The sequence below is a fragment of the Maniola jurtina genome, chromosome 28 (assembly GCF_905333055.1).
Source record: "Maniola jurtina chromosome 28, ilManJurt1.1, whole genome shotgun sequence".
Lineage (NCBI taxonomy): Eukaryota > Metazoa > Arthropoda > Insecta > Lepidoptera > Nymphalidae > Maniola > Maniola jurtina.
The window spans coordinates 6,034,443-6,057,993 of NC_060056.1; the positions used below are offsets into that span (position 1 = coordinate 6,034,443).

Here is a 23,551-nt window from a genome sequence, read left to right on the forward strand (position 1 = left end):
TTTTAATACTTACTATAATTTTTCACATAAAAAGTCAATTTTTGTAAGTCAATAATGAAGGCTCAGGCTTCAGTGCTCTAAAATGCCTGTGAAAAACAAAGTAACAGGTTCAAACAATTTGAGGTATTTTTATATTATATATAATTAAATATATTTTTAAAATTATCCTAACTCGAATTTTATTAAACTAACTTTAAAATTAAGTAGACAGAGAAAGAATTCGCAACCCAAACATATTCTTTGTTTGAAGTTTCTGTATCAAAAACACGCGAGAGTAAAAATAGAAATAATCATCTCTATAATATTTTTATTGGCATTTCTCAATGATGTGCTAGAATTTTCTCCATAGTATTATTAGAACTACTAATACAATCTAGTTTTACCAAATAATTTTCTTATTTTAGTGAGTATATTTTATAGATAAGTCCATGATTTTAGTTTAATAAGTATATAAAAAAATCAAAGGTAAGTATATTGATCCACAAATAAAAATAATAATATATTTATGTAAGTAAACAAGTAAAATACAAGAATAAACGTCCAAGGTGAAGCCACATAAAAGAACCTCGCACGAAATGATAACACGCGCAGCCTTATCAAGTTGTTGAAGTAATAATACAAACCAAGTGCCAACTCAGCGCCCGACCTACCTATAACTACAATTTTTCTACACTGTTTCCTCCGAATGCGCACTCGTCCCACACCCATCATAATGTTGCAGGTTAAACACAAAAAGTCTATTTTATTGATAATTTTTAAAATACCAAATCTAATCCGAGCGATACAATAAATTTTTGTTTATATTTTAAAAATAATTGCATTGATTAATTTTTTTGCGTACGATATTTGGTTGTTTTGTGTGTAACACTAATAAGTTGAGGAGTACTGGAATGAGTAACCGCAGTCAATGAGTCATCGTTGTTGTTACAATTTTCTACAATGAAAAATACAACTTATCTCAAAACGATAAAGTTCAATTTCATTTGTTATTGTTTTAAAAGTTAGGCTGTTTTGTTAAATGGGCATAAAACGTCAAAGGTTTGACACAAAATGGTTGACTTATAGACAATGTTGCCAGCAAAAAAATAATTTTGTCTTTCTCACACCTTTCGCAGGCAGTAGCTACCCCATCTTGGTGAAGCAATGGACGTTCAGCCAGTACATAGGTTTTGCAGATTTGTTTATATATCCGTGAATCGCGTTCGTAAACTTTTGTGACCACTTTTAAAATCTTTCCCAAACAAAAATAATGTGGTGCGCGCATAATTTAGCGGTTGAAACGTTGGGGTTTTCCTGATTTCAACACGTCTTATTATCGCCTTAGGATGGTTTTAGTCCGACTATACAATTGATTATTACTTTACCCGAGTCCTTATATTTTCGTAACCTTAATGTTTTTCAATCGTTTCTCCCTTGATATATTTAACTTTTAGTGACTTTTTGGTGTGTTTAAGTTGTCGCCGTGGTAGTATTTAACGATTACTTAGTAGTGTAAAGGGATATTTTTTGCATTGGTACAAAATGGTTTCATTGAACTAATAGGTAAGTTTTATTGATGCTTTTTACTGCTATTTCGATAAGAATTGTAATTACATACCGTTATAAGGCTGAACAACTTTGCATTGAACTATGACTTGGTGTAATGTAGACTTGTAAACTTCTTACAGGATAAACAAACAACTCCGGGTCAAAGTACTAGTATAGGGCTTCAAACTTGTTGTTTAAAACAACGTATACATGTATAAAACTGTCTTTTAATTAAGTAGATAAGAAATATTGGTTGAAAATCTAGTATTTCAAACTGATAGCGAAAATAATAAACCTTTTTCACTTAATAAAGGGATAAGTATAATACAGTAATATTCTGTCAAAATACTAGTGTAGGTTTTCAACAGTCAGAACAACATAATCCTAAATAAAACCATCTTGTTATTTGTTAAACTTTATAGTAAACAGAGTGCTTTTATACCTAATAAGTTGAATTAATTTAAAGTAACAATATTATGCATTTTCAGTTTAAGATTTTAATCAGAAAAAACGAGACACCAGAATTAAGTGTTTCCACTAAGTTTGTGTGATGTAGGATGTAGATGTCATATTACAATGTTTGGCTGATCGTCTTAATTCATAGATTTACTCCAACAATGGTGTTAGGGGTCCAATGCATACCGTAGAATCTCACTATTCCAGCACTATGAAAAACCAGAGGACGCTGGAGTATAGGAATGTTTTTTTTTTAATATTTTTTTTAAAGTACTCTTCACAGAGTATGTAATCACTATGTTATAAGCGGCCAGTATAGTATAGGAATGTTCAGATTAATGGATTCTTAAAAAAATTATTATAAACAACACAGAACTAAAACATAGACTTTAAGGCTTTTGAGCTAGTGTAGTTATAGTGTTAGTGCAGTTTAAAGAACACAAGGAAGAACAAAGTTTAGTGCTAGTGTAATTTAAAGAACACAAGAACAAAGTATCTTAAAATAAAGACTAACTATAAAGTAAGATATGTCAATGGACACTACTAGATATAACAGCACTTTAAGATTAAATTAATAAATATAAATAAATTAATAATAATAATATAAAAAATATAAATAAATTAAAAAACAAGCATTTTATAAAGGAAATAACAATGTATTTGTGTTCATGTTCTACACAATTTTTTTATAACAGTATCATATCTTACAATAAACTAATTAGTTATTACATAGTTTTAAAATGATCCTTAATTAGAATATATTTTTGGATTGGAATATTATTATTACTTAGAATTTATGTATTTGTATGTGTATTTATACATATAATATAATAATTAATATATGTGTATATATATAAGTAATTTCAAATAATTCTTTGCGACTTGGCACTATACAACGCTAGCTTCTCCTTTCAGCAAAAGTTGCCTGGTAGAGATTGCTCTGAGCAATAAGGCTGCCTTTGCACACAATTGTTTTTTCTGTTTTCTTCCTTCTGTCTTGTTTGTTTACATGTTTTTGTGTACAATAAAGACTATCTATCTATCTATTGTTGAAAAAACCTAAATCCGCGCGGACGAAGTCGCGGGAATCAAGTAGTAGTATAGTAAAATAGACCTTGGATGTCATATACCAGAAGTATCCTAGAACAAACATGTAACTTAGTAACTATTGTTCAAGGATTATGAAGGGAAAAGTAAGGGGTAATAATATTACTGTAGATAAAAAATTAATAATGGCGAGTTGTAGTCATGAAAACAAGTGTAAATTAAAAAATAACACCCCCGACAAGTGAAGGTTACAGTAACTAGAAAAGAGCTGATAACTTTCAAACGGCTGAACAGATTTTCGTGAATTATAGCTAAGAACACTCTCAATCAAGCCACCTTTCAAACAAAAAAAAACTAAATTAAAATCGGTTCATTAGTTTAGGAGCTATGACGCCACAGACAGATACACACATCAAACTTATAACACCCCTCTTCTTGAGTTGGGGGTTAAAAAATTGCATATCGGACTCTTACATAAGGGTTCCTTATCATCAAGCAATAACACTTTTTAATATTTTATTAATTTTCATTTGAAATTTTTATTATTTGTTATTATAGTGGCAATAGATATACACATTCTGTAAAAATTTCAACTCTCTAAGTCTCTACCTATTATGGTTCACAAGATACAGCCAGTTGACAAACAGACAAACAGACGGACAGTGGAGACTTAGTTGTTACTAAGTCTGGGTCCCATTGGCAACCATAAGAAAGGTTGGCACTAGGCTATTTCTACTATATTAATAAAATACTTCTATTCTTCTTGTATTCCAGTATAGCATCGCGTATATAAAGCCATGGCACTGTGCGAGAGCCAACTGGAAACAGCTATGCACATAAATGGAACCGAGTCTGCAGATGAGCAGACCTCGCCGGAGAAGAAGAGGGAGCCCAATGGAGACATATATGGTGTGTATCATAGCTGGGATAGGTAGTGCTTGTATGTCTCTATGCACATATACGGCGTGTATCATAGCTGGGGTAGGCAGTGCTTGTATGTCCCTATGCACATCAATGGAGCAGAGTCTGCAGATGAGCAGACATCACCAGAGAAGAAGAGGGAGCCTAATGGTGATATAAACGGTGTGTGCTGGGGTAAACAGTGCTTGTATGTCTCTATGCACATATATGGTGTGTATCATAGCTGCTGGGGTAAGCAGTGCTGGTATGTCTCTATGCCCATCAATGGAGCCGAGTCTGCAGATGAGCAGACCTCGCCGGAGAAGAAGAGGGAGCCTAATGGTGACATATACGGTGTGTATCACAGCTGGGGTAGGCAGTGCTTGTATGTCTCTATGCAAATATACTGTGTGTATCATAGCTGGGGCAAACAAACTGCATTATAGCAAACTAGAGGATGCCCGCGGCTTCGCCCGCGTGGATTTCGGTTTTTTAAAATCCCATAGGAACTCTTTGATTTTCCCGGATAAAAAGTAGCCTGTGTCCATCCCCGGGATGTATCCCATGTCTGTACCAAATTTAATTAAAATTAGCGTTGCGTAGTTATGCGTAGTTAAATTCAGCGTTGGGCCGTGAAAAGGTAGCAGACAGACAGACAGACACACTTTCGCATTTATAATATTAGTATGGATAGTATGGAAGTATGGATTAAGTTTATGATTCTTTGTATATCATGGACTTCCGCTAAGTGAAGCCTGCTTCTATACAATATAAAGGTGTATATCTTGTACGATGATACGGAACCCTTCGTGTACGAGTCCGACTCGCACTTGACCGGTTTTTTTTTTCTAGCGCCCCCCCTCCCAATGAGTGTGGACTACCGCTCCCCCGTGTCTCACTTCGTTCCTCCTGCGGTGGAACTGTACGCCAATAGACACAAACCGGAAATCAATGTTGGTAAGTACTATATCATCAGTCATACTGTATCATCATCATCAGCCTGTGGACGTCCACTGTTGGACATATGCCTTCCCTATAGAGCGCCACCACACCCTGTCCTCAGTCTCCCTCATCCAGCCACTTCCCGCCAGCCGCTTTATATCGTCGGTCCATCGTGCTGGAGGGCGTCCCACACTACGTTGTATGGGCTGGTGTATAAAGGGTTAGGTCGGAACGCACTTACTGGCTAGTTATAATGAGCATTGAGTTTAGGCTGCATCATCACTTGCCACCAGGTATGATTGCAGACAAGCGTGAGTCTAATAAAAAAAAATACAACTAGGATTACTATTTCTTGGGTAAGCAGTGCTTTTATGCCCCTATGAGCTGCACGCCACTATGAGTCGGTCACAGAAATCAAAATAGGTATAGAAGTGTTAGTTGCAATACAGTTAACCGATTGTACCGCAGGCCGCGTTCACATTGAATGCTCAAGCTCATACTATACTCTATCCACGGAGAGAAGTTAATATATCAATCAATCAATCATTTATTTGCTCTAAATGCAGGTTAACAAAGATATTACAACTATTCATTTTAGTATCACCACATTTGCCATGCGATGGCGTGCAAATATTTTATAGAGGCACTTATATTAAATGCAAGTACATACAATGCAGTGTGGATCCAGCATTTACCAGTTTTTTTCAAATAAATTAAACAATTTTATTTTCTTAACTGTACAAACAGGAATAACCAACTACCTACATTTATATCACACATTTGTTAATGTGCGTAGCAATGTTTAATACATAATTCAGTAAATTAACCTTAATTAATTAATTATATATAATATATACAATGATCATTTGCGTCCATGTAGACTACACAAATTTGTAATCCCTATTTTTACCCCCTTAGGGGTTGAATTTTCAAAAATCCTTATAGGACTCTCTCTGTTACGTAATCCCATATAAATGATAGAGACAAAAAACGCAGTGGGTGTTGACCATTTTGAGTCACCAACCAATCAGCTCCACTCTGATGGTGTGCATTGTGCTTAGGTCGTATCAGTTTACGCAAAAAGTAGTTAGATTTGCGTTGCTTTTGAATTTTATACTAGTCATGTTTTTGTTTCTTAATAGAAGCTGATATTTTTTGAATAAAAAAGCAAATTATTTTTTAGTTTTTCCAAGAAATATACGTACCTATTACCTACCTATAAAGCCGTAGATTTGTGTGCATGAATTTTTTTGATAAAACTCACGCATTGGTAAGTATCAGTGAACGACAAAACATAGAAATCGCGTTTCTAACTACTGTCATTCGAATATTGGAGATGACATAAGATGGCACGTCTTTTAAACATGACCAAGTATAAAAGCGTAAATCGCAGGCTCATGATTGGTCACTAACTGCTGCTGTTATTGGCCGAGGCAAAGTGACATTTACGGATGTGTAGTTAGTTTTTTATTTTTTTTCTCCTCTCTCGTCTGGCTTTACAAAGATTAGCCAATGTCAAGTTTGTAGTTATTTGTAACAAGTTAGGGGAAACTGTACAAGTATGGTCCTCGTCTGTGCCGGCGCTCGCCGACACACGCGCAGCACCCCCTTAGAGCGCTTCACAGTCAGTCAACAAAAAAAACACTCCAAAAAGGCAGAGCACGCGCGCCAGCTAACACCAACACAGACGAAGTCTTAAGCAATCTAATATTGAAAATTGCACTAACTACACATTAGTCGATTTTGCAGAAGAGCTGTTTAAAGTTCAGATTATGACTAGCACCAACAGTAGATAATTTTAATACAGTTTAGAATCGGGTCAAGAGTTGTTATCATTATTCAAATCATCTACTATTTTTTATTTTATTTTTAAGAATATTAGGCATGTTAAATGACTAATATTCCCCTTTCCTCTCCAACTAAGCGTCAGGCTTGTGCTAGGAGTAGGTACGACAATAGTGCAATGGGCGGGGTTTTAACCGTCGACCTTTTTGTTATTTAATCTGAACATCTCTCTCTCTCTCTCAGCTCTCCTGTAAAATCGACAGTTTTATTTTGTAATTTGTGTATCTGTGACCTAAACCATCGATGTAATACTCACCCACCATAGACATTTCGCTACTTAGCGTTCAGAATATTTCTATGTATTGTCGTTCACTGCTAAGTATAACTGGGCAGACTTTACCATGCTATTTTTAAATTACTTAAAATCGAATTCTTATTTTCCTGTCTTATCATGCCAATTTCTTCGACAATGGCACCAATTCTGTTGTCTTTCTCTAAACTAAATTTAGAGTATCTGCATCTTTTTCTTTTTAATATTGCTAAAAAAGGACGGAACATGAATTTTACATTTAAAGACTCTAAATTTTAGTGCACGCTACAAATTTGAACAATAGGCTCGCGACTGGCAGCTAAAGTCACGAGGTTTGACAGTTCTAAATTTAAAAAAACTGTCAAACTATGGCTGTCCTTTTCATATTACATTAGTAAGAAAAGAATGCGAACACTTTAAGTTGTGCTCAGAATCAGTACCAATATCGGTCGCGCTAAGTTTGCACCTCGCTGGAATGCGGCGCCTCTCCCACTTCCCCGCTCACCAGTCAGTAGGGTTCGCATACCGTACTTCACAGTACCGTACATCAGTGACTGATGCTTAGGTGACGGTCTCTCCGTCACTCGCTCCATACAAACGTAGTTCGTCTCTCATATGAATACTAACCAATCGTATTCAATGGAATTTTGTAGAAACGTTCCAGGAACTAATATCTATACCTGTGGTTTTCCAGATTTCTGTTAAAATATTCGGTTTCAAAGTTACGAGGTCTTAAAAATTCACATACAAATCTTTGAGCCCCTGTAATTTTGAAACTACATATTTTTAGAAAAATCTAAAACACCACAGGCACAGATATCAGTTTCTAGAATATGTCTGCAAAATTTCATGGACTTTAGTTGCTTGATATTCAAATGAAATTGGAACTACGATTGTATGGAGTAAGTGACGGGGAGAGCCCTGTTAATAGACGCGAGGTGCAAACTTAGCGTAGTATGAGGCATACATACAAACTACACACATAATTATAAGTTTATTTTCTCAGCCAGTAGACAAGTAGTTTTTTTGGTTAAAGCCGCATGCAATTATGTTTATTTTCGCATATTTCTACCCCCCTCCAGCGGCCGCGTCGAACGTTACCCCCCCTCCCATTAAAAGGAAGAGGGGGAGGCCAAGGATCGACAAGACAAGCCCAGAGTACTTGGCCAACTTGGCAGCAAGGAAACAGGCAAGAGAAATGGGTAAGACAGAAAGAACTTCGCCTTTTTATACGGCATCTAATGACATATAATGCATACCAAATGAGATCTCACTCGTCATTTTAACAAAAAGTACGATTTTAGTCCTTATTATAAAAGTGGACCGTCCTTTGACAGATGACACATAGAGTAAAGTAATGCAATTTTTTTTTTTTTTTGAAAACCCAGAGATTACAACATTTTACTATTAACATTATTTAACTAAAACCAAGTAAGTACCTACTTTGTACAAGAAAAATCAATGACATCAAGTTTTAGTGATTAAGTATTTTTCAAACCCGCAATGTATAGCTGAATCTCGGGATCAATGCCGCGTTCGTAGGTGGTCTACGCAACGGTTGTTGACCTCTAACGTCAGTCAGATGTTTTATTTGCAATACATTGCGGACTTAAAAATACGGGTTCTTTCGTGGTATCTTATCAAGTTATCCACCTGTCTTCGTTTTTGCTAGTGTTCAAATTAAACCCTGTATTTATAATAACATAATGTTTTTAAGAACTATTACAATCTTAATGTTTTATTCCCAGCCGCAGTAATGAATAACCGACCAGATACAGGAGAAAAACGCAAGCGAGGACGCCCACGCGTGGACAAAACTAGCCCAGAATACTTAGCTAGGAAACGGGCTAGGGAAATGGGTAAGATTTTCGTTAGTTCAAAATAAAAATCGTCCAAGTGCGAGTCAGACTTGCGCACCGAGGGTTCCGTACTCGGGAATTTTTTCCGACATTTTGCACGATAAATCACTATTTTGTATAAAAATACTTAAATAAAAATCTGTTTTAGAATGTACAGGTAAAGCCCTTTCATATCAAACCCCACTTGGTTTAGTTTTCTTACTTTGAAAATTGAAACAAATTTTAATTTTTTTTTGTGTGATGTAACCACAAATGCACAGTTTTCGAATTTTTTCCTTTACTAGTGTTTCATTACTATTTCATGATTCTAGGTCAACGGGAAGTACCCTATAGGTTTCTTGACAGACACGATAGACGGACAGACAGATAGACAATAAAGTGATCCCATTTCCTTTTGAGGTACGGGACCCTAAGTCTCAAAAATTCTAGCACAATACCTACATCTTTCAGTCATAAAATAATGCTTTTTTATACCCAGAAGCCCTGGAAAAGAAGGCCAAGAGAGAATACAGACGGCGAGCCACGGGAGGTAAGTAGTATGCTATACTTAGGGCTTTTCCAAAAACTGTTTATTGCGATTGAACTAAGAATAGGAGAGTCTTTCCGTCATTTTGTGACGTCTTAAAGCCAGCACCAGATTATATAAATTAATCCATACTAATATTATAAATGCGAAAGTGTGTCTATCTGTCTGTCTGTGTGTCTGCTACCTTTTCACGGCCCAACAGTTTAACCGATTCTGACGAAATTTGGTACAGAGTCAGCTTATATCCCGGGGGTCGGGCATAGGCTATTTTTTATCCCGGAAAATCAAAGAGTTCCCATGGGATTCCCTAAAACCCATCCGTTTAACCGATTTGTATGAAATTTGGTACCGAGGTACCTAGCTTGCGTCCCTGTACATTGTACTTTATTTATGAATCCAGAATTTTTCCTCTTTCATTTTTTATATCCCACATGATACAATAGCAAAAAAAAATTTTGGAGACCCCCACTGTTTGAATGTAATAGAAATTTCAAAATGGCCGCCACGTAAATAAAAATTTAAAAAAAAAATACATAATCTGGTGCGATGGTACGGAACCCTTTGAATGCGAGTCTCACTCGCACTTGACCGTTTTTTGTACATTTTATAGACCTCCATACTTTTCAAGTGACAGTTGACATACCGAGGTCATTGACTTTCCTATTCTTACTTGGATCGCATTGTAAATCTTCCATTTTTCCATTCTTCGATCGTTGAAGTAAATTACAAGATTATATGATAAGAAATTATAAGTTCATACTTTGCTAACACCAATGTATTGGTCTTTCACTAACACTAACTCACTTCAGTTTGCTTAGTATGAGATTTTACATTTCGCTAACGTTGATAGAAATCGAGCGACAATGACTCAGAGTAAAGTCTGCTTGCTTAGATACGGTCACGATACCTGGGCACGTTCCGTGTTCATTATATAAATAATGAACACAAGCAAGTAGCAAAGAGAAGTTTAATGAAAATTATGATTAGATGGATGCCAAATTCTCCTGCGGGTGTACACCCACCGCTGTCACAGTTGCGCCTTTGGCAAGATGCGGCACGTAAATTCGTATTTAATTACAGTGAATATATTAAAATAGTATTCTATTTTATTCTGAGAATAGAAAGAACGTTTAATTATTTTTTATAATGTAAGTATACATTTTGCAAACTCACTCGCCATTTAGATTTTAGCTGTCAAATGTCATGTCAAAAGTACGATTTCTGTCCTTGATTTAAAGATGATTCGTTCTTTTGACATAACCGTTGGCATATAGAACTACAAGTGTAAATTAAAAATTTATAACACCCCTGACAAGTGAAGGTTACAGTAACTAGAAAAGAGCTGATAACTTTCAAACGGCTAAACCAATTTTCTTCAATTATAGCTAAGAACACTCTCGATCAAGCCACCTTTCAAAACAAAAAAAAAAAACTAAATTAAAATCGGTTCAATAGTTTAGGAGCTACGATGCACAGATACACGGACACACACGTCAAACTTATAACACCCTTCTTTTTGGGTCGGGGGTTAAAAATGGCGAGTGAGATCTCAAAAGTACGCACTATAAACGAAGACAGTAAAAATAATAAACTAAAAGCAAAATAATAAGAGCCCCTGCGGCTGTACCGACAGTATGTTTATGAACAGATTATAAAATGGACCTAAATATCCTTGATTTAAAGTGAAAAATTCAGTGGCAAGAATTTTTATACAAGATGACTCTAGATGTATAAACGAACTTGAGCTTTACAATAAGGTGGCTAAAGTCCATTTTACTTTAACGCTGAGTGTTATGCTTGAATTCTATCAACAGCAAAATCTTATACTAATGTTATTATAGGTAAAGCTCACCTTATGTATATAATCACGCTTTTGAAGTAAAAAAAACTTATTTTTTTTTTAAACAACAGATAAAATAAGTTTTAAGTACTTGGTTTTGTATCCATAAGCCTAAAAATATAGACAGTTTGTTATCTAGAATTTAGAAGAAAGAAAAATATTTAGTGAAACAATTGTATTTTTTTTTTTTTTTGAAAATCGTGAATTGCATAATTTTTGTTTTTTAATTTCATATATATGTTACTTTTCCATAAATAAACAGAAGCATTTTTTTCAAAATTTATTTATAAAAATCAAGATTTAAAAAAAATTGTTTTCCGAATAGCGAAAATCGTGAAAACGACAATTGCGATACCTTCGAACTCGACGACGTCGCGTGTTGTAAAAAAAATGCCGTCGAATAAGATGGGCACTATGAGAAAAGTGGTCCAGAAGGTTCCCCAAAAAGTGGCCCAGAAAGTTTCCCAAAGAGTGGCCCAAAAAGTTCCCCAAAAAGCGGCCCAGAAAGTTCCTCAAAAAGTGGCCCAGAAAGTTCCTCAAAAAGTGGCCCAGAAAGTTCCTCAAAAAGTGGCCCAGAAAGTTCCCCAAAAAGTGGCCCAGAAAGTTCCTCAAAAAGTGGCCCAGAAAGCGCCCCAGAAGATTGGCACGGTACGAAAAGTGGGGGATAAAAAAATAATTATGAGACGAAACGCGAAATTTTTGAAACGTAAAGGTAAAAAAACGTAGTTAGCTCGCATGGATGTAGAAAAAAAATATTTTTTCGAATTTTTTTATAAAATTAATAAAAATAGATAATGTTGCAAACCGTGCATTTTATGTAAATTGAAAAAATTAAATGTAGTTTATGGTGCATGGATTACAAAAAAATCTCTTTGCCTATTCCGAATTTTTTTATCGTATACGTATTTTTTATGCAAATTTAAATACATAATTTTATCAAAAAATATATTTTTATGCGAAAATGATGCTGTTATTATATTTATATTATTATGGAGGTAAGTGTAGTAAAGTAAGTAGTAATAAATTGGTTGATGCATGGATGTTAGAAAACAACTTTTTTTTTTTAAATATATATTGATTTGCAAATCTAACCGTGCATTTATTTATGGAAGTTAATGTAAAAAATGTGATTTAGTCTATGGTGCATGGTGGGTATAGAAAAACACTTTTTTTATTTATTAAAAACGTTTCTATGATAGAATTTCGTTTTATACTTTTGTTGGTAAAGGAATTAGAAATTAGGAATTGGGAATAAGGAATTGACGCTTTGCTTCGCATGTTGAGAAAATTATAAAAATTTACTTAATTTCCTTTTTATAGATACTAGATGACGCCCGCGACTTCGTCCGGTTTTTAAAAATCCCGTGGGAGCTTTTTGATTTCCCGGGATAAAAAAGCCCCGGTATGCATGCAAGTTAACCCTGTACGTGTACCAAACTTCGTCAAAAACTAGCAGTCAGACAAACAGACACACTTTCGCATTTATAATATTAGTACAGATAGGACTTGACTAGCTAAATTTTTATATTGTAGTTATTTTAATTCATAAGTATTTTATGTTAAAAAGTTATCAGAACGGGGTGATTCGCTAAATGAAAGCTATGAGACTCATTTGGCATTGGTTGGTTGTACATTGCTGCTTCAGTGAAGCAGCAATGCGATTTGGAAATATTTTTTCATAGCAAACCTTCGATGGATTAGAAATAAATGTTAAATGAGCTTCATGCCCATCTCACATAGATGGCGCTGTTCATTATTAACTTGCAGTGTTCACATAAAAGTGTTTGGTATACCTTGCTATGATGGTACGGAAGCCTTCGTGGGCGAGACCGACTCGCACTTGACCGTTTTTAGGGTTCCGTATTTTTCTTATTTTATGGAATAATTGTTATATTTTACGATAGACTCGGCCGCATCGTCGTCCGCCGGCGAGTCGACTCCGCGCGTAAAACGCAAATACACCAAAAGGACTCCGAGTGCTAAGAAAGATTCCGTAAGTTCTTTGTTTTTAACCCCCGACCCAAAAAGAGGGGTGTATCTGTGTATGTCTGTGGCATCGTAGCTCCTAAACGAATGAACCGATTTTAATTTAGTTTATTTTTTAGAGTGTTCTTAGCTATAATCCAAGAAAATCGGTTCAGCCGTTTGAAAGTAATCAGCTCTTGTCTAGTTACTGTAACCTTCACTTGTCGGGGGTGTTATAAATTTTTAATTTACACTTGTTTATTTATTAATCTCAGATACTTAAATGACAGCTAGAAATGTCAAACATAAAAATAATAAAACTTGTGTGATATCCATAGGCGGGCAATCCAGAACGAGTGAAGGGCAAGCGGGGAAGGCCGAGGAAGATTGTGGCGGACCAAAGACAACAGCCGCAAGGAAGTAAGTCTCTATAGTCGTTATTCCTCATTACTGAGGGTCGTGACCCTTTTCCATTAATCACATAATGGTAGGATGTAGTATAGAAGCAGGCGTTATTTTGCGGAAGTCCATGACATACGAGGAACCAAAAGCTTAATTTGCTATAATCCGCCAAACCAAAGAAATCTGCAACATGCAGCATGCGACATGCACCGCCCGCCCTCCCACTGATAAACATGCAGGAAAAGCCAGCCACCAAGCAAGCCACGCGCACCACCACCACGCAGCGTCACACAAATCCCAACACCACTCGACGCACGTTTCGCCGCGACACCGGAGCATCCTCAGGAGATGTAGACCTTACAATGCCTAATTGCAAAGTTCTTTGTGGCTTGCCGGTGACTGGCTTTTTCTGCATGTTTATCAGTGGGAGGGCGGGCGGTGCATAAGTGATGATGCGGTCTAAGATGGAAGCGGGCTAACCTGGAAGGGGTATGGCAGTTTTCATTAAACCCATACTTCTTCGATTTCTATACGGCATCGTACCGGAACGCTAAATCGCTTGGCGGCACGGCTTTGCCGGTAGGGTGGTAACTAGCCACGGCCGAAGCCTCCCACCGGACGCGATATATACTACACGTTATTTGCATTATGATATGAGTGCGTGTGTTTTAGAGATCCGCGTGCGTAACAACTTGATGCCCCTCAACTCGGAACCTATCACCGTAGACAGCGACGATGAACCGGATTTGGGTGAGTTTCCCACATTTTTTGGGTTCCGTACCTCAAAAGGAAGAAAGGAACCCTTATAGTATCATTTTATTGTCCATCTGTCTGTCCGTCTATCTGTAGTGTCTGTCAAGAAAACCTATATATATGGTACTTGCCGTTAACCTAGAATCAGGCAGGTAGGTAGGTCTTATAGCACGAGTAAAGGAAAAAAATTCGAAAACTGAATTTGTGGTTACATCAAAAAAAAAAAATTAAAATGTATTCATGAACAGATAAATAATTATTTTCAAGTTTCAAAGTAAGATAACTATACAAGTAGAGTATCATATGAAAGGGCTTTACCTGTACATTCTAAAACAGATTTTTATGCATACTAGTTTTTGATTTATCGTGCAAAATGTCGAAGAAAATACCCGAGTACGGAACCGTCGGTGCGCTAGTCTGACTCGCTCTTGGCCGGTTTTCATTATGTATGTTTGAATTATGCAGGATCACCAAGCCAAGCATCGGACTCCCTGAGTCTGGATGAAAACCTGCGTGCCCTGAGACATATACACGAGAAATACGCCAATATTGATAAGGTTAGTGATTATACAAGGAACCGAAATCTTAATCCATACTATCCATACTAATATTATAAATGCGAAGTGTGTCTGTCTGTCTGTCTGCTACCTTTTCACGGCCCGATTTTAATGAAATTTGGTACAGACCTGGGGCACACCCCCATAGGCTACTTTTCATTCCGGAAAATCGGAGAGTTCCTACCGGATTAAAAAAACTGAAATCCACGCGGGCGAAGCCGCGGGCATCCTCTAGTATAAATATATAGTGCTATATTAAAAAACATTGAGCGACAGAAAAACAATTTTACTATATCTATCGCTATCTATCTGCAGTTCGCGGGTAGTAGTCGGGTTTGAGTGCTGTTTAACTTTTTCATAGGACGACCTATACGGCGCGCACCTTCTTGCGGCGCAATTCAAAAAACCACCGATGGACCAAGTGCAGAGACTGAATAAAGACGAAAGCGACGAAGTTTTATCCATTAGGAGCTCAGAGGGTAAGTGCTAACATACATACACACACTGAGATTCATAGTCAAGATACCTCTTCGTTAGGTGACCCTTCAGACGACATATATACATCCATCCATACTAATATTATAAATGCGAAAGTGTGTCTGTCTGTCTGTCTGTTTGTCTGCTGCCTTTTCACGGCCCAACAGTTTAACCGATTCTATTTTTTATCCCGGAAAATCAAAGAGTTCCCAATGGAGTCTTCTTCTTCTTCTCTCTGGGCTGGTTTCCGCACTTAAACGTTTCCGTCTGTTGTGCGTGCGTTGCCCCTCCCCGCCGAAGTAAAGGGAGTCCCAAAGACTAATCTGCTTGACCGATTTGTATGAGGTACCGAGGTAGCTTACGTCCCGGAAATTAACTTCGGCAACTTTTTATCCCGGAATGCAATGAGTTCCCACGGGATCTTTGAAAACCTAATTCCACGCGGACGAAGTCGCGGGCATTATATAGTTGTTTATAATCTTTTACAGGAGGAGCGTCAGTGAAGGAATTAGATGCGCCAGTAGAGAAGTTGGAAGATAGTTCCAATTCTGACTCCGGCAGCAGTAGCTCTGGATCGGGTAAGTTATTCAAACTATATCCTATCTCCATAAAGCAATCAATTTTGGAATTGTCTTTACACAATTTTAAAAAATCTATTAAACTATTGCTCCTGAGAAAAACATATTATACAAACGAAGATTATGTAAATGATAAAAGAGAGTGGATTTGACCTGCAGCTCGCTCCAGCAATGCGCGGGACTCCAATCACTTTTATACATGGCATAATATTGTATGTCAAATCTTTGAAAAGAGCAACCGCCGAGTTTCTTGCTGGTTCTTCTCGGTAGGTGAGGCATTCCGAATCAGTAGTAGATGCCGTTGACGATTCAAAAGTACTTGTAAAAGTCTAATTGAATAAAAATATTTTGAATTTTAATTTGAAAGAAGTATAGCGCTCTCTCTGTTACGTCATCCCATACAAATGATTGTGTGAAAAATTTGTGCCTCTACTTTATCATTTGTATGGGACAAATAATAGAGTAGCGGCACAAATCTCAGTGTGCGCTAACCATTTTGATATACCAACCAATGGCAAACATTTTTTCAAAAAAAATATTCGAAATTCAAGATAAGATAATTATTTGCAAGAAAGATGACGAGTTGAGAACCTCCTCCTTTTATAAAGTCGGTTAAAAAGTCAAACAAAATTACGAGTTGTGTTAATTTTTTATTTCACAGGTAGTTCCTCATCATCATCTTCCTCATCATCATCAGACAGCTCCAGCTCCTCGGACAGTTCTGACAGCGAGTCTGATGATGAAGGGAAACAAAAGAATCAGGACCCACCTTCAGTCACCAATCCCGAGGAAGACAGGTAATCTTTTTCCCACGGGATTTTTAAAGTAAATCCACTTGGACAAAGTTTCTAGCATCGTATTCTAGTACATATTTCATTTTTTCATTTTTTCATTTTTTGTTAAACTAAAGAAAATTCCATAAAATATGAAAAACTTTTTTTGTTTAGCTCTTCTCAGATTTGGGCGCGTTTGGAACCCTCGTAGCTTTAGTTTTAAGTTACGTAATTAATTATCACCACTATATCGTACAAATTTAACAATTTCGACCATCAAAAGGAGTACAATAGTACCTACTTTGAACAAATGATTTTGATTTTGACTTTGACTTAAGAAAATCCCATAAAATATAAAAAACCTACCTATACCTATTTTACGTGCTGTACCTATACTCCCTTTACAACCTCTCGCACTGCCAAGGGTTACTTGTAGAGATCTCTTATAGAGATAAGTGCTTCCCTGTCCACTTTTTCTGTCTTTTTATCTTAACTTTCTAGTTGGTACAAATAAAAAAAAAAACTTTACTGTTTCAGTTTTTTGTTTAACTAAACAAAATCCCATAAAATATGAAAAACTGTCCCTTAGAACAGTTTTGACACGAAAGAGATACGTTTTGAGTGTCTACATTCCAAAAAAATTCAAAAAACAAATTATTTCAGCACTTCCTTCGGCGCATGGTCCTACGGCCCAACATCCGGTACAAACTCGGAATCAGATTCCGATTCGGACCCGGAACGGACCGCGGCCGCGATCGGACCGGCGCCGGCGCAGGACGAGATCAGCGAATCGGAAAACGAATCCGCTGACAAGAGCTTCCAATGCCATGTCTGTAGAAAATGGTATTCTACGAGGGTTACTCTCAAGTACGTATCTTTTTTACTAGACCATAGTAGATTGCAGTTGACCCTTTAAGGGTGGGGGCATGGTAAGTGACAATAGCAGTCTAACATGGAGAAGGCTAACCTGGATGGGGTATTATAGTTTTTACTACCACAGTGCATTACAATCCCAATTTTCGCGTTTCCTCTAGAAAAATATATCCGGTTCGAAGGACCAAAAATTTTATAATTTTTCTAATAATATTTAGTTCATTTATTTATCAATATAATTTATTTTTTACAGAATCCATAGACGTTCTCATCAAAACAAAGGTGGCGGCAATTCTAATTCTCGTTCTCGTTCATCTGACCGTTACGAGTGTGACTGTTGCAACGAGACATTCAGCCGTCGCGAAAAACTGTATGAGCACAAGTGAGTACCCCACAGTTAAGTAGACCACAGTAGACCTTTTACCAAACTAAACTGCAAAGACGGTACTAGGAGTAGACGGCAGTAGACCCTTCAAGGCGAGGGCATTCAAACTCGCTTGTCAGACCGATATAAAATGAAACATACATTTGCAGTCGAAGTTTGTTATATTGTAGTAGATAAATTCAAATTCAAATTCAAATCATTTTTATTCAAGTAAACTTTTACAACTGCTTTCGAATCGTCAAAATAATCTACCACTGGTTCGGAATGCTGTTCCTACCGAGGAGAACCAGCAAGAAACTCGGCGGTTGCTCTTTTCAAATGTACAATTTACAATAATATGCCATTATGTAATTAATATGCCATATAGACCATTGTTAGACGGCAATAGACTATGGCAGGCCGATAAATAAAAAGATAGACTCCAGTATACCACAGAGTGCTAATTCAAGAACGGAGACTTCCAACTTTTCACACTTAATTGTTGTTTTGAATAAATGAGTAATGACTACACTTAAACTAACTAACTGTAATGAAACTTTGGTTTTTTTGAAACCTTGGTTTTTGACGTGACAACGTCTTATAATTAATATAGAGCCGGCTGCACGCACGAAAAAACATGACTCATGCGGCGTTACCTCGCTCTGAGGCGTTCCATGTAAGGCTTGAAGTGCAAGCGAGAGCGCGGAACGAGCGACAAAGAAGCACAATCGGCCTTTGTTGTCACGTTCAACTATCGTCAGTAAACCGACTTTTTTCAATAAGCTTGAAATATACACAGCGAATTATTTTTTTCAGAGCGGAAGCCCACCGCGGTGCCATGACAGTTCGATGCGAAGTTTGTCGGAAGTGTTTCGAAGATGACGCTGAATTAGCGGCGCACGATCGCACGCATACTGCTGATGAGAGAGCAGGTAAGACATACATCACACGAATATTATAATGTGTGTGTGTGTGTGTGTGTGTGTGTGTCTGTATGAGTGTAAGTTTGTTACTCCTTCACGCAATAACTACTGCATGGATTTGGCTGAAATTTAGAGTGGAGATAGATTATACACTGGATTAGCACATATGCTACTTTTTATCTCGTAAAAATGCATGGTTCCCGCGGAATTCACAAGTTTATTCACCGCGGGTAACACCGTGGGGCGGAGCTAATATTAAATACTGATTAGATGATAAGTACCTCTTAAAATACCTCATACAAAAAAAAAAGAATGTTCGATACCTTGTGTTCACGTATTGAGACTTTGTACAGTTATTGGCATTTGCGTGATGGTTCGTGTAGTCGTGATGTAGCACCTGATGGTGCTACATCACGACACTGACAATAGATTCTCAAGGGAAGTGAGTTTTTGCATATAGAATCTGTGCAGTAATCAAATTTTATACTTTCGAGATGCGAATTGTTGGCCCTTATCGCTAATAACGTATTGTGGTAGTCCACATATGCAAATCAAACTTTTTTTTTGTGAAAAACTGGGTGAGCGCACATGCGTCGTTGGTGCGTCACACTTTACTTTGTGTCTCTCATGACGCGAACTGTGATCCGTTGTCACTAACAATGTGTTGTGGTAGGCCGCTGCTCGGAGTGCGGCAGTTCCTTCGGCCGGTACGAGCAGCTGCGCCGACACAGGGCGAGCGCGCACGCGTCGTCCGCGCCGTCGCGCTTGCCACACGTATGCGCGCAGTGTGGCAAGCGGTTCACTCACACGCACTCCCTCACGCGGCACATACACAACCACGCGAAGCAGCTCTACAGATGCGTCGTGTGTAAGGTGAGTGTGACCATAATGCTAAATCGGTTGTGCACAATATCTTCAATAAATTAAAAAAAATACCTTCGGGGAAGTTGGAAGAAAGGAGAATTATATTCACTATATTATTTAGCTTAATTAACACCAATATGTGAATAAACTGTTTTAAAATAAGTTTTTTTATTCCTAAATCACCTGGCTAACTACAAGTGTCTATAACACCTACCCTACTACTTAGCCCAAAACACGTTGTTTCCTTCATTCTAATATCTCGTGTTATCGATGTACGAATGCAGTATTTTGATCTTTTCTCACATGCTAAGGCTATATCGTGCTGTCTCTTCTCTCCCAGGCGTCGTTCACACGGGCGGATCAGTTGGCGGAGCATTTGAACAGTCACCTGGCTACCTACAAGCGCCTATAACACCATTACCTTACTAAACCCATATTATGGGTGTTGCGAATGTTGGTCCATTATCACAAAGAACTTGTTGTGGTACACCGCTCCTCGGAATAAAGCAGCTCTTTATATTTTGTCCCTCTTACATGATAAGGCTATATCGTGCTGTCTCTCTCTCAGGCGTCATTCACACGGGCGGATCAGTTGGCGCAGCATTTGAATAGTCACCTGGCGAACTATAAGCGCCTCAAGCAGTAGTGCGTAAGCGACAAGCCGCGTTCCAAACGCCAAAGTCTAGAATCTACATACTATACAGCGCAGACTAGCTATCGTACAGTTCGGAAACTGACTAACGCATATTGTCTTTTCGATTATTCATCAATCAAATGTGTCCCTTTTGACACATTTGACTATCAAAGGATGTATTAACAAAATTTTTAATGAGTGACGATTTCATTTAGTCGTCATCTGTCATTAATGGCCCATTGCTGGGCATAGAAGTGCGATAATAATAATGTTATGGTATGGCGAATGGTTTATAAAACATCGCATGTCACCTCCCTAATATTTGTAAATCACAGGAAGGTGATATTCGATATTTTATCAAATATTCGGAATATCAATAATATAATCGTTGTATTTATAATTCATATTGAGTAAATGCTAATAAAATGATACGATAAATCGATATTGAAATGTGAGAAATCTTTATTTTATTAATTGACAGTTGTGATTAAATATATTAACCATTTCAAATATGCCAAAAGGGATTTTGTATAAGACAGTATAGTTTGTGGGATCAAGTGTGTTTTGCAATGTTCAAAAACCAAAAAAAGTTTCTGAACTGTACGATTGCTATACTGTGATAAATAGCCTTTAGGTCGTTACTTAGAAAGTATTTTTCTCTATATTATAATTTAAGATAGAAATGCACTTCCGGCCTCATTGAAGTGACCTAACTAAGAAATTATGATTATTTAAAAAAAAATGTAAAATATTTTTTTTTGTTTTGAGCTCTTTAGATATATGAGAGGTTTTGAAATAATGGATTTTTCACAAGGATGTATTTTTGAAAGGTATATTGGCTCATTTATTTGTTTCTATTTAAATGATAATGCTTTAATTTTATTATTTCATCTTTTAAGGTGTGACCTAAGTCAAGAATTACGATTTTTGCGTTCGATGATTTTTTTTAAAAATAATATGTAATCATAACGGTTGTTTATTTCTGCATGTGCAGATTTTTTTACTTATTTTTATTTTGGAACTATGGACTTTACTATTTTACACGATTACTTTTTGATAAGTTTAATTATAGCGGTTATCTACAATTTTTTGGTTGTATATCACTGAAAAACGACTCAAGACTGTATTCAATTGTGTCTTTGATTAATATGCTTTCGGAATGAAAGCGCCGTAACTCAAAAATTATGATTTTTAAAATTATATTATAATAATGGAAATCTAATATTTTTATATATTGAGTCATTGTTATGAAATATAGGTATTTGAACTAAATGAAACTTCCAATTTAAGGAGTTAGAATTGTTTTCTGCGTCATTTTACTCATTGCTAGAGGTTTGAGCTCTTCCATTATTCACATAATGGCTTTTAGGCTTAATATTGCGATGGGTTCCCAAATACTTCCGCATTAAACTCTGTACATATACTTAAACTAAATTTTGTTATATAATTATGTACAAAGTTAATATACTATGTCACCATCCATAAGTAGGTTTTCGAAAAAAATGTAAGGGTTCCGTTTTCCCTTTTGAGGTACAGATAACGGAACCCTAAAAATGACGCCGGAAGGACATTTTTTAATGAATCAGCCTTAGATACATTTTATGATGGATGGTAGTTAAAACAATAGTAGGAAATAAAAAAGGGTAGATCTATGAATGTGCCAAAAATATCGATATTTGGGATCAATATCGATGATTTTTTTATGTGCTCCTTTAAGTTGGATAAAATCTAAAATTAGAACTAATACCAAATTCTTATTATTCTATACTTCTTTACAATTTCTACAATTTTTTGCATACTTTCGAATCTTTGTCGGTAAAATATAAATATACTTTTTCTTATATCGATATTATTCACAATTATCGATATATTTCGGCACATCCCTAGCATCGACATTTTCGAATACAAAATTGGGTATTTGGCTCTTTATTATTATTATAATATAACTATTAATAAATAAGTATATATAGTTGTTTTTATATTTGTTAAGTATTTTAAACAAACACGTAAATAGTAATATTATGTATTTTTAATAATAAGTAACATTGTATAAAATAACGGGTAAATCCACAGAATTCAAAATCAGAATAGAATTGGTAAAGAAGCGTGAGTTGTCACCGCGCAGGTGACTAATGAAACATCAGTGCGTGTTATTGTAAAAACAAACGTATTCACATAGCTTTACTATCTAATTTACGTTGTTTTTGTATGTTAGAGATATTATGTGTAATTTTTTACCATGAATTCAAAAAGAGTGTCTTAATGACATTTTTGTCCACGTAATATTTGATATTACGTGCACTAAAATTTGCCAGTTAAATCGATATGCCATTTCCATTACCATATTTAGAGTTCTGTGGGTACATACCACGTAGGAATGGGTTCTCGGTTATTTTATACAATATTACGTCGTTAAACCACGGATAAGTCTAAAATCATAAATTAAGCGAAATCAAAATTATTATTATTACAGAAATTAAAACAAAAATGTTTATTTGTGTTCATTTTTTATAATTATTTACTTGCACCACTTTAGTTGTGAGTAAAAAATGAAATTGAACTGTTTTAATGAATACATTTTGAGACCTCACTCGCCATTTTAACTATGCAACTACAAGGAACCAAAAGCTTAATTTGCTATAATCCGCCAAACTAAAGAAATCTGAATGGTGCAACATGCACCGCCCGCCCTCCCCACTGATAAACATGCAGGAAATATTGCATTGCTTGGTGGCTGGCTTTTCCTGCATGTTTATCAGTGGGAGGGCGGGCGGCGCATGTCGCATGCTGCATGTTGCACCATACAGATTTCTTTGGTTTGGCGGATTATAGCAAAATAAGCTTTTGGTTCCTTGTACAGTTGTAGTTGTAGTTGACACATAGAATGAAAATGGCGAGTAAAATCTCAAAATGTATGCATTATATTTGACAGCACTAAGATATCTGTCAGATTTAGTTAAGTCAATTTTTTTCTGTAAAAAGCTGTTTCCGTACTGTTTATAAAAAAAAAAAAAATTCCGGCGAATTGAGAACCTCCTCCATTTTTTGAAGTCGGTTAAAAACTAAACTATTTAATTGAGAGCTTTAAGCAATTTCTGTTTACACTCGTATTGCTCTTTAGTTTACTAAAAAGTTACTTTTGATTTTATACTTTATGTAAACTAAAGAAAATTGGAATACTTAGTTTTTTTTTTTT

The 23,551-nt window shown here is 36.2% G+C and overlaps 1 protein-coding gene across 2 annotated transcripts; it reads left to right on the plus strand.

The window, feature by feature from the left end:
- The first annotated feature begins 1,063 nt into the window (after positions 1-1,063).
- LOC123879346 (zinc finger protein 37-like) lies at positions 1,064-22,035 on the plus strand. 2 transcript variants are annotated; one of them, XM_045927002.1, is made up of 20 exons: positions 1,064-1,542; positions 3,805-3,865; positions 4,211-4,284; positions 4,783-4,887; positions 8,050-8,169; positions 8,716-8,826; positions 9,305-9,355; positions 11,518-11,904; positions 13,097-13,185; positions 13,496-13,577; positions 14,232-14,309; positions 14,778-14,869; positions 15,231-15,348; positions 15,835-15,924; positions 16,586-16,721; positions 17,361-17,564; positions 17,824-17,952; positions 18,751-18,866; positions 19,531-19,730; positions 20,290-22,035. In XM_045927002.1, exons 2-20 carry the CDS (start codon positions 3,828-3,830, stop codon positions 20,365-20,367), a joined length of 2,298 nt encoding a protein of 765 aa, XP_045782958.1. In that variant the 5' UTR covers positions 1,064-1,542; positions 3,805-3,827; the 3' UTR covers positions 20,368-22,035. The 2 variants fall into 2 exon arrangements, with proteins under 2 accessions (XP_045782958.1, XP_045782959.1); XM_045927003.1 differs by lacking the exon at positions 4,211-4,284 and having other exon boundaries at positions 1,065-1,542; positions 3,805-3,939; positions 20,062-22,035.
- The last annotated feature ends 1,516 nt before the right edge of the window (positions 22,036-23,551 follow it).